Source organism: Falco punctatus (genome assembly GCF_963210335.1).
Source record: "Falco punctatus genome assembly, chromosome: 1".
Lineage (NCBI taxonomy): Eukaryota > Metazoa > Chordata > Aves > Falconiformes > Falconidae > Falco > Falco punctatus.
In genome coordinates, this window is record NC_137580.1 from 57,853,808 (window position 1) to 57,865,965 (window position 12,158).

The window sequence follows — 12,158 nt, forward strand, 5'->3', positions numbered from 1 at the left end:
AGTAGGCAGAACAAGAATCACCTTATAAAGGCAAAGGGAGGATTCTGGATGACTATTTCTTCCTGGCATCATCACCACAGGGGAAGACGGAAGAGCTGAAGACCATATAGATTGCCAGGGCATGGGTATTAGAGGTTATTTACATAACTTCTTAAAAGGGGAGGATTTTCCATTTCCAGGTTCTATGTCCTTTAAGGTTGACAGAGCATACAGAGAGGTACTTCTATGACTGGATATTTATTCTAACTGAGAATGCTTTTACTGGGTTTTTTTCTTTATATGGTCTTAAAGAATTTGATCAGAAAGTGATGAAATTTAGGACAAGATACATCTCTTGAAAGACAAGTTGCAACAGAACTTTGATCATAAAAATATTTTTTTATCTAAAATAAAAACAAAGCATGATAACTGGAAAGGATTTGTTTCAGTGGTAAACATTGATCTTGAACACTGGATTTTACATTTGAATTTAAAGACAAAATTAACTGAATTTAGCCAATTCCTTTGAAAAACATGATAACCTTTCAGGGAATCATAAGTGAAGAGATGAAACTTTAGAAAATGCTAGAGACAGATTATATGTGTGGGGAACGTAATGATGCAAGATTCAGCAGAAAGTCCTTGTGTTGAGTTTTAGGTCTGCTGTTAAGGAAAGAGTCTGATGTTTGTTTTCAAAGCCTACAGTCTTGATTTAAAAGAAAAACAAACTTGTGGAATTCGTTAGTTTCCTTCCTACCTCAAAGTGAAGCTATGGCAATAATATTTTTCTAACATAAAGAAACACATACAGATGGTAGAAATTTCATAGAGATTGGTTTGTTCTGTGCCAAGCCTCCCATGAACATGAATTAAACTCAAAGAGTTTCTGAATTTCTTTTAAAATGTATTAATTACTCTGAAGCCAGTAATACCTAACATTTTAATTTATAAGTTGACTGCTATGGGAATTACATCTGTGAAAGCCAGAGAAATATGCAAATATTTGATAAGCTGAGGGACGTTCCCTTACATCCCTCTTAGCATTTGTTCCTTTGTCTTCCACTTCCACCTGAAAGGCTGTTACCCTACCTACCAAGGCAGCTGAGGCACAGTCACGGAATTTAGGGGCACTACTAATTCCTGTACCAGGAACAAAACTTATGGCATATTTTATAAGCATGAACTCTTTCCTTGGGGGGAGGCATGCAAGTGACAAACAGATGCTTTTGCTGCCCTTTACAACTGCAACTTCCGTAGCTGTTTCATCAATACAGAATGGCACTTCTAACAGATGTTGAACAGTTAGAAACAACAGATCATTGACCAGAGTTCATGCAAAGTCTGCACGTACAAGAACTATAGGCTTGAGGAACTTTTCTTTATACCTGCAGAGCTAGTTTCAAGACTTCCATTAACAGGCCGATCTCCATTCTGTTTACATGGTATTTAACAGAAGAAAGGAATTTTTAAATACACCTACTCAAGATATAATAATTTATCATTGACCTCATATGCTTCCACAGTCCGTCTCTCTACAGCCTCTATGCCACAGTGTGAAAGATGCTTTGTATTGTTTATATGCATAAATAATATGCATTTTCTGTTTTAAGAGATCAGAGAATTCTTAGTGGAATAAAAAAGCACAAGCAGACTAGCTAAAAGTCAGGATCAAATGAACTGGTAAACTTCGCAACTGCTAGTGGAAATAAAAATAATGGGCATGTACTATATTTGTTACTAGACTTCTATTGCCTCAGACCTGATTGTCTACCCTGTGGAGTTAGACTATGCCAGAAGCTTGTAGCCTTTGGACCTCTTATGTACACACGGACCTTTTCAACCTGAAAAGCTACAGAAATAACTATGAAGAACATTCATTTGTAGTGGCAAAGAAATTCCTTCTATTTAAATGTTATCGTGCAGGTTTTTTCTTTAATTTACCTTTTCATTGCAGTAGCACTCAAAGCTGTAAAGACACAGCAAAGCAGTTGTTAAAAAAAAGGAAACAACAAAGTTCCCAAAATGAGTAATAACTTGGCCATTCCTACTAACGGAAACCACAAAAGCACTTACACTTCATTTAATAATGCATAATACCATATAGCAAAAAGAGGAAATCCACAGTCTAACTAAATATAAGTTTTCTAAACAGATAGACATGCTGTTAGTGTAAAAGACTATCAGAGCAAGTGATGACTGTCTTCCTGTTTAATCTGTAAATAGCAACCTGTATCTCTCACCTCAAGAAAAGAAAAAATGGGATTTTGCTTTCCTTCACTTCCAAAAGGAACAATGGGTGGACTTCAAAATGCATGTCGTGCTGTTGGAGTAAAGGCAGATACTATACTGGGATGTATAAACAAACTTTTAGGGCATCCGTTCTTCTCAGGATTGTGTAGATCTCTGCTGGAATATTGTGCCTAATTTTAGGCAACTGCACTTCAAGAAAGATAGTGTCCAAGGGAGAGCTTCAATTGGAGAGAAGGTTGAAGAGTAATGTACATAAGCAGAGATCTAGAGAAGAGAGCCTGTGAAAGAAACGTTGAATGACCTCAGGCTGTTTAACTTAAAAAGAAAGGCGATTACATTCTTCCTGTATGTAAAAGGCTGCTGCTCAGAGGAAGGGAAGCAAGCCCTGGTTTATGCCCAGAGCACCCAGGGCAGGCAGAAACGGGCTTGAACTGAAACAAGAAAGATTCATGTCACACAGCGGGAAAAACTTGTTAATAGTAAGAACAGGAAGGACTGGGATAGACAAGTGAGCTACTACTGCTAGAAGACCTTTTGGAACAGGTTGTGCAAGCATCCTGTCTGAGGTGGAGATAGGGACTAACCTCTTGGGGAGCCTCTCAACCCCACCATCCACCTGTTGGCTTCAATGGTGCAAGTGTAGTTCTTCCACGTTGTAAGCTACAGCCACTGGCTCTTCAGAAATGCTATTGGTACCTTTATTGAAGTATTCTGTGACTTTGCATAAAACAGCCTTTCCAAACAAAACATTTCCAGGAAGCTTAAAAATGAAGAAATGAAATAAAAATATGGAGAAAACTGAAGGACAGATGGTAACTTATGTACAGCAGCTGTTTCTAACAAGTTCACCAGGCTAAGCTGTAAGAAAAAGTCAGTGCTCAGTTTCCAGTAACAGTATAGCACAGAACAAAGTAACAGGTTAGGAAGGACTTGAGAAGATGCACACTTTAGCCTCCTTGCACGTCAGTGTGATTTCAAATTGACTTTGAACACCATAGGGAAAGGCAAGTAATGCTGACAATGAAATGGCTACACTGAAGAATTTAAACGTGTGCAAAGAAAAGCCTGTATACCAATACTGATTCAATTATCGATGACCATGAACAGGCAAAGATACAAGGGGGAAAAAAAGAAAATAATGCGCTCCTTTCCAAAGCTGCTCTTCAGTTTGCTCACTTTTTAAAATGAGGCTAGTTACTGCCATGTGGAATACCTCAGGGCTACAGTATCCTATAGGAGACTGAACAGAAGTTGAGAATGAAAAAACTTACTAGATCTAGTACTTTGAAATGTAAGAGAAGTTACTTAGTACCATTGTGGTATCCTCAGAGAAACCACTGCTTTCTGACTCAAAAAATGGTTAGTACCTCATATACTTTCTCTTTCTGTAACTCTCAGCTTGGGGTGAGATGCCAGGCAACCCTTTCTAGGTATTCCAGAATAACTTTTAAATGCAATTTCAAGCTTGGCAGAAATTTTGGAGCTTGAAAGAGTAATTTGACCAATTGATAATCAGTACCTTAGAGCAGCAACATATTGTCTTAAATCTAGGTATTGGTTTATCAATGCCAAAACTCCAGATATTTTAAATCTTTCAGAATAATAATCCATGCAACTCTGAAAATTATTTTTATCTCTAAAGTATTTGTTCAATACTTAAAGAGTGTACTAGGAGCAGAACCAGAACTTAGAATAAAAGATTTCTCTCCATAATTTTAGGATAAGACATAGAATAAGGAATTTATCTAGTAGAAAACTAGACTTCTGAAATCTTTTGCCCTCTAGGGACTCTATCACTCACTCTGAAAAGCACACACTTGACTTCTAATATGCACATGAGTCCTAATCAACAAAGCACTTGAGCAGAAGCTCACTTTAATCCATTTGAAGCCAATTATTACTCTGTAGCAGTTCTTCTAGATGACAAGGCAATCAATTATTTTCCCCAAGAGATGACTTTTTTTCTCTTTCAAACACATACATTGAAAGAGAAAGTGAGTACACCAAAATACATTAATGCATATTTTGTCATTAGAGGAAATATCCAGTTTACGGTCTTTTTCTTCTCCTTGGGAAAAGTTCAAAACCCCATGTTATTCTGCTTCTCTTTCCTGTACTTCCTAAACCTGCAAAATTTAGCAAAGTCAGACAGAACTATCTGCCAAAGGAGACACATTCATTTACCTTAGACAGTGTGTAATTGATGTGTTCTGCTCCACATCAACAGAAAGGTCAAGAAAATCTTCATCTTTGCTACTAACCTGTTGCAAAAAATATACATGTAAAATAGAGACTTAATAAAATGCCATACATCCAAATGCTGTTTATATCTATTCGCAAATGCTAAAGATAGAGCAATTTCTACAGAAATAAATTACACAAAAATAATTCATTTCATTTTGTTAGTAGCTCTACCAATTCAGCTTTCCTATCACCTAATTTCCATCTCTTCCACTTACCCAAGCCCACCAACCATGGGCCAGTGACCATAATCTACTATTCATTAAAGGGGGGCCACCACTGCCTATATTAGCTGTGACTGGTGCACTACATTATGTTTCCTTGTTATGCAACATAGCCTAATTTCTTAATTTTACTGGAATTTTATTTACCCTTTGTATAATATATTACACTACCTAATCACAGTTTATGCCCTACATAATCACTCTTACTATTAAGGATCCACATAAGTATCTGTCAAGAAATGTCATATTTAACCATGTTATATTTTCTCTCCAGTGAGATTTCAAAAGGCTGGCTTTATATTTCTGGTCAACACAGCTGCATTTCCCCATTGAATGTTGATCCTGATCAATAATTTTGACTAAAAAAAAATAAAAGATCAAAGGTAAAAATAGTAAAGTGATAAAATTTTGCAAAATCATTTTTATTTTGCCAATGTTTTTTAGGCAAAACAGGAGAAAAATTCCAATAAAGAGCTTTTTTTAAGAAAAAGTAACCCCAAACATTTTCAGAATGACAGGTCTTGATTTGTGTTTTGAAAATGATTCTTCACTTAGAGTATTTAATCTTGAAGATGATGTAAAAAAGCTCCAACTCACCCAAACAGACAATTGGTATAATACTTCAACTGAGTTAAAGAGACTGCAGAATTACTTACTGCACATGAATTTAGTCATATTCATAACAACCAATTCTGTTTACAAAATGCTGCAGTAACACTTCATGTTTTGCCTCCTATGACTACATTTCCTTAGACTAACTAAATCAGATGACAGGATAGTGAAGTTCAAATCAAGAACTTCAGTGAGGGGTTGAATCCATTGTTCTGATGCAAGTTCCTCGTCGTCAGATTTCTGCAGTTCTATGGATCTGAAAGTTATATACTACTTTCAGCTCATCTTTGCGTGATGTCAGGGATCCTATAAACACGGTGAATGCAACCCATATCAGTTCTGAATCCAGAGGAACATCTTTAGCAGGATGAATTCTAATATTATCAAGGATGTACAGAGGCATAACACACACACGATTAAAATGAACAGATTAAAAATCCTCCCTGAAGCATGATTTGACCCACAGGGAAGAGGAAACCACAAAACTGGCAGCAATCAACTGCAGTATAAATACACAGCTAGAATCTGAAAGATAGAGCAACAAAGCTTCAGAGAACATTGTGTCTCTATGGCTGGAACTAGAGTTCTGTCAGACACACTGCATATCAAGAAAGAGGTTAAATACTTGGAAAAGTCTTTGGCAAGTATAGTGTTTCATTGGAATACCGCAAAGAAGCTAGGAATTTAGTCACTGATTCCAGCATATCAAATATTTACTGAAGGGGAAGATGAGCTAGCTGGAGTTAGAGTAATACAGACCAAAACAAAAGGTAGTTGGAAAACCAGATTCAATGTGCACTCTTTGTGAGTGAGAATAAGAACTGCTGGAATCTGAATGACACTTCATGCACTACATATAAATGTTTTAGCAAAGCAACATCTTTTAATTCATTTTACTATTTCCTAAAGATTTCAAGATACAATAATACAAGAAAAATAAACTGGAAAAGTATTCTGGGTAGTATAGTATACTTCTGCATTCACAGGAACCTACAGACAAGCCTTCCTACAGCAGCAATACCTGGCACTATTGTTTTCCACAAAGCGGTCACTTTGAGTTAGTTTTGCAGTTGCCCAAGGACACATCCTGACCTCACTACAGTTTGTCTGAGTAAACACTGGCTATTAATTTGGAGTTAGGCCGCAACCTAAAGAAGCATGTCAGTTAAAAATTAATTCTACCTTTTCACTTAATTTAACTTGGTGTTGTTACTTGGGGTTTTATAATTGAAAGAGACTAAAGAATTACTTTTCAATATCTCGTGTTTTCACTTATACAAGCTTGTTCCAAACTTGGTCCAACCCCTTCTTACATGTTGACTATCACTGTATCTCTTTTATCCCCCCTCTCTGATCCAATTCCCTGGAGAAGTCATATTTTCTTGGAGTACAGAGCTATCCTTTATGATTAGAAATATCAGAATATATTCTTTTATACATCTGGTAGGACCTGGGTAGGGTTTATCTCACCTAACTTCAACTGTCTAAAGTTAGATATTTAACCTCAGCTTGCTGTCTGAAGATAGCTTCTCTGGGCACCTTCTCCCATCTTAATGCAAATAATCAAAAGGTGCATTTTCTTTAGGGGAAGTACTTGGCAGCAGTACTGGTCTGAGTTAGAAACACATTATTCATAGGCCAGATCAGTTTGCTGGCCCAACAACTGGAGCCAGGACAAGCTGTATAGAGCAGAATACCTGATACTGTTAAAAATATTGTTTCATGAAATAGCCTACTGACAGGTGGAGAGAGCTTCCTGCAGGAGCTCCTTTGCAATCTCCACCATCTACAGAAGGAGCTGAGAAAACTAGTTCATCCTTGACACCTACCTTTTACAAAGCAAAAGTTATGTGAGGTTAATTCCAACCTGGTCTAGTGGAAGCCGTCCCTGCCCATGGCAAGGAGATTGGAACTAAATGGTCTTTAAGGTCGCTTCCAAACCAAACCATTTGTGATTCTATAATTCTGTGATTTTTGGAAAATCAGTGACACTGTTCTCCCCAAAAGAGACTTTTTTTTGCTATCTGTGTTACTCTTTCACATAGCTACCTCAACCTCAAAGAGAGAAACTTCTTTTTTTTTTTTTTTCTTCAATATTTCTTTTCCCTTTAAGTAGCAGCATGTGATTGAAAACCACATAAATTGATAGGAGACTTGCAATCAGGTTTCCTAACTAAAACTAGTTTTTACTCATGCTTCAAACATCAGAGACTTCAAACTGACAGCCTCTAGAAAATATTAGGGAGATAAAAGAAAACATATGGTTTGTTAATAACAAACCCTCTGTATGCCAGTCACATTCTTAGGATTCAATTAACACAAATTCATCTTAATATTTCACTTATTTGTGGAATAATTATGTGAATCTCTTTTCCCAAAGTTACAGTAATAAGGAAGGGTATTGATTAACTAGCAAGGATTTTAACTGTAGAGATATGTATTAGGACAGCAAGACTTGGCATAGGTTAGCCAAGTAATGCTTAGAAAAATAAATTTTTAGAAAAGAATATACTCACTTCAAGAAGTAAAGTCTACAGGAATATCCACAATTCTCAGATGTCTGAAAAGATTCATATATTTATATATATAAAATTATCTATCTATTAATGGGCAACAACTAAAAAAAAAAAAATCTATCCCAATGCTTACGGTTTCACAGTTCAAACATCTAGTTTCGTTAGTCAGTGTTCCCTGAAAAATCTCATGCACCCAGGTGAGTTCTTGTTTATTGTTCTCTTCAGCTTCATTCATGTTGCCATTTTTCAGTTTCCCATTTTGCTTTTCCTGTTTCTTCTCCTCTTGCAAAATGTCTGCGATGGTGTTGAGCAGGTAATTTAAAAACTCATGTGCATCCTGCTGCATGTAGTTGTCAAAGAGATCTGTGAAGAAAAGAGTCAAGATTTCTAAAGCTGAGTATATCCTTTCCTTCAAGAAAGCAAACTAAATTAATTATTTCTTTCCAAATACATGTACTGGCCCTTGCTCAGCAAAGTGTTTAGAATCATGCCAAAGAGCAGTTTTGCAGTTACAATGGCTTCAGTGAAGCTCCTTTGGGGGAAGGCTTCATCTCACCTAACTTTAGCTGCCAAAAAAGTTACCATCTTCTTTGGAGTTGGCTGTGTAGACTCCCACTACAGTCAATGAAGAAAGCAAGAGGATGACTCATCCTAAATTAATTCCTTAGACTAGATGCCTAACTTTAGGCAACACTGATTCACACCCACACCTCCTACCCAAGTCCCTCAGACACTTAGGAACATCACGGAGTTTGGACAGTAAGATATGCCTGAGGAAACTGAAGACATTGGATGCTGACACATGCTGGTGTACTGCATCTGGCTGGGATGGAGTTCCCTTTCCTTACAGCTGCCTGTACAGTGCTGTGCTCTGTATGTGTGGCTAGAACAGTGTGGATAAGGCACCAGTGTTTTGGCTGTTGCTGAGCAGTGCTCAGACAGCATCAAGACTGTCCCTCTTCCCCCCGACACCAAAGGCTGGTAGGCTGGGGATGATCAAGCAGTAGGGAGGGGACACAGCTGAGACAGCTGAACCAAACTGACCAAAGGGATATTCCATGCTGTGTGACTTTGTGTTCAGCAATAAAAGCTCAGAGAAAGGGGGAAAAAAAAAAGGGGGGGGGGGGGCAGGCATTTCTTATTAAGATGTTTGTCTTCCAAAGAAGCTCCTGTGCATACCAAGGCCCTGCTTCCTAGGGAGTGGCTGGAAATCACCTGCTGATGGGGGGTAGAGAATAGATCTCCTTTGGTTTTGCTTTGCTTCCTCATGCAGCCTTTGCGCTTTTTTTTTTTTTTTTTTAATTAGACTGCCTTTATCTCAACACAGAAGTGTTTTTCATCTATTTTCTCCCCCTGTCCTGCTGAGGAAGGGAATGAGAGACAGGCTTGGTGGGCACCTGGCAGCCAGCCAAGGTTAACTTGCCACAAATAGTAATAATAACACCACCTAACAAAGTTCATTTTTCACATGCAAGTCTGATGAGCAGAGACTTGTCCTCTTCAATAAAAAATGCTTACAGGAGAAGGGGAAAGTATCTCAGTGGTGATTTAGTACAGACTTCTCCAGTGAAGGCTTAGTTTTCCCACCATGCTGAAGAAAAATGAATCTATGTTCCCAGAAATGTGTATTTTTATCCCCCTGCTCCTCAAAAAGCTCACATGGATGTCCTCAGAAAATATTGCACAGATTCTTTGGCTTTGCAGTGTCTAACACATAAGCAGGTTAATACACACTAAGTCTGGCCCTAATTATAAAAGCTGAAAACATAAGATCCAGTCCGCAAAAGTGATCCCCAACACTCGTGGGGGCATTTATCACTAAATCACTCAGCTAACTTTGTCACAGTTTCAAACAGGAATGAACAGTCTGCCCATTTATATGCTGTCACCAGGAAGCAATTTCTTCCAGGTGTTTGACTCTTACTTTGTCTCTTCATTCAAAGCTCCCCTGTTTCTAAGCATACCACCCACACTGATATGAATCCAGGCCAAAACGGAGCTGTGTGGCAGGCTTCCTTATTTCAAGATGTTCCTCATATCCCTTAGACAGAACTACTTAGACAGATTAGGCATATGCTGTTAGCAACCTAGTGCTTAAAAAGGGCCTGACGCTTCACAAAGTGAGGCTGTGCCCACAGCTTCTAAGAACAAGGGCAGCAGTTGACGTGTAGTCCACTGAACACCCCCACATACGGTTTCCCATCCTCCAGGGTGTTTTGTAATAATGGTGCCTGTAGCATTCCTAGGTCACACAATTTCTATACTGCCAGCTGCTCTCCATCTCTCTCTGCCATACTCCACAAAAAACAACAATCAAAAAACGACAGCAGAGTGCCACCCTATTCCCAGCCCTAGCTCCCTGTACAGTGTGGTCTGTCCCACCGGGCTGTGAAAACATCATTAATTCATGCACCTTTGGGAACTTATGGGAACTGGTATGGTTATTTCAAGCACAATCTCATGTACACAGATACTAAAATATTCATATCTAAACCCCCAAAAGTACTAAAAGCAACTTAGAAATCTAACCTGAGCATCTGATTAATATGACCACATTGCCCAGTATTTATTTATATGCTCCTGATCGATGTGTGAATGTCTAAGAGAATCCCAGTTTCACACTTACCATTCTCTTTTCGTAACCTTGATATGAACTTCTTTGGTGGAATAACTCCAACTTTCTTCTTCTGAGTAGCAATACTGTGGAAAAGATCTGCCAGGCAAGTCAAGAGATTTTCCTTCTTTTTCTGTTGGGCCTTGTATGATAATACATTTTCCCGAAATGGCCGGCAAAAATACAATGCCTGCAGCACGGAGTTACAGTAGCAGGTGTTCCCAAACTGCCATATAAAATTAAAAACAATCTTAATCCCTGTGCATCACAATAAAACTCGTTGCTTCATTCAGCTTCTGGCTTCTGTGCCCCTGTCACATACCAGCCATTTTGCCATGCAGCTGCTGTAGGAATATATTTCCACACCCACATCTGACACTTCACAGGAAAAAACTATGGTGTTCTAAATTAACTAGGATACAAAGCAGAAGTTTCCACTTGTAAGAGATATATTTATTGTAGTGGATTTCGTTAAGCTTGTAAGCTGCTCAGTAGAGAATGACTAATGTTTTCAATGGAAAGAATTACTGTATCTGTTTTATTTATATGAGAATAAACAAGTGATTAAACTCTTCTCACTCATTCTCTCCTAAGTCAGATAACAAAGCTCCTCCCAAGAGTGTCCCCAGTGCAGACTGCTGCTCCTAAGCTTGTACATGCTTCCATCACATCTTCCCTCACATTTCATAGCTAAACCAGACTTTTAACTTCGTTGAAGTTCAAATTCTAATCCCTGGAAACACTCACAGAACAGTAAACTGTTTTCTCTGTGGGCGTATGAAGCTGTCTTCAAATATCTGATACAGTTTTGCAACCCGTTTTATGTAAAATTGGAATGTGAGCAGCACTTTTTCAAAAAAAGATAATCCTACCTTAGAAAAGGGTTGGGGAGGAAAAAAAAAAAACAAAGAAAAAGAACAAACCAAAGTTCAAGTAATATCAAAGCCACAGTTCTGTATATGGTTTATACTGTTTGCCTAGTGAAAATGGTACTTACATTGACCAATCCAAAGTAGTGTTCATTGATTGGAAACTGCTCTGGGCCAATGTCTTTTTCCAGAGCAGAGGCATTGGTGCCCTATAAAAAAAAAGAGAGAAGAGATTGTTTAGAATATTAAGATACTAAAAGAAAGTTATGGACAGCATCAAGTCAGAAACTCCTTTTCTCCTTGCAGCTACAATTGGCCAAGCTAACTCTTGTCTTAGGGGCAAGCATGACAGTCACATGAGCCAATAAAAATATTTGCAGTTCTAGACAGGGGAGCTGGCCTGGCCTGGATACTCTAGTAACGGCTGAGTAGAACTGAGCAGGTCACAACAGTGGTTCTCCCTACACCCACCTCTCCCTTATTCTGGTGGGTGTCCCTTATTCGCAGACACAGTAGTCTGCGAACAGCCAGATCCCGTTACCCTCTTGCCTCATAGAGATACTTGTCGATCATAAGCAAAACTCTTAGTTTTCTTGGATAAACCAGTTCCTAGATGTAAGACTTGAATTGGTCAGCAGCCTTTAACAACACCTGGGCTTCAGACTGGCACCCGGTTCTAGTAACAACATCACAAATATTAAAAGCAAGTGTAACATCTGCCGTTTTGTGCTGTCTGACACCAAAGGGTGCATCAGCCCAAGCACTGTTCCATCTCTCAGTCACTGCCTCTGTGTGGCAAGTTATGTCCAGATGTATCTTCACTCCAACAGCAAAGCTGCTTCCACAATTACTG

At 38.5% G+C, this 12,158-nt stretch overlaps 1 protein-coding gene across 4 annotated transcripts in view; it reads right to left on the reverse strand.

Moving 5' to 3' along the window:
• USP46 (ubiquitin specific peptidase 46) overlaps positions 1-12,158 on the reverse strand; it is a 42,093-nt gene that overhangs the window by 9,877 nt on the left and 20,058 nt on the right. For all 4 annotated transcript variants that reach the window (XM_080385879.1, XM_080385882.1, XM_080385881.1 and 1 more), the window contains 4 exons: positions 11,434-11,514; positions 10,449-10,662; positions 7,956-8,185; positions 4,414-4,490 (listed from right to left, as the gene is read on the reverse strand). In XM_080385879.1, coding sequence (XP_080242005.1) covers positions 4,414-4,490; positions 7,956-8,185; positions 10,449-10,662; positions 11,434-11,514 — 602 coding nt within the window. The remainder of the gene's footprint in view (positions 1-4,413; positions 4,491-7,955; positions 8,186-10,448; positions 10,663-11,433; positions 11,515-12,158) is intronic.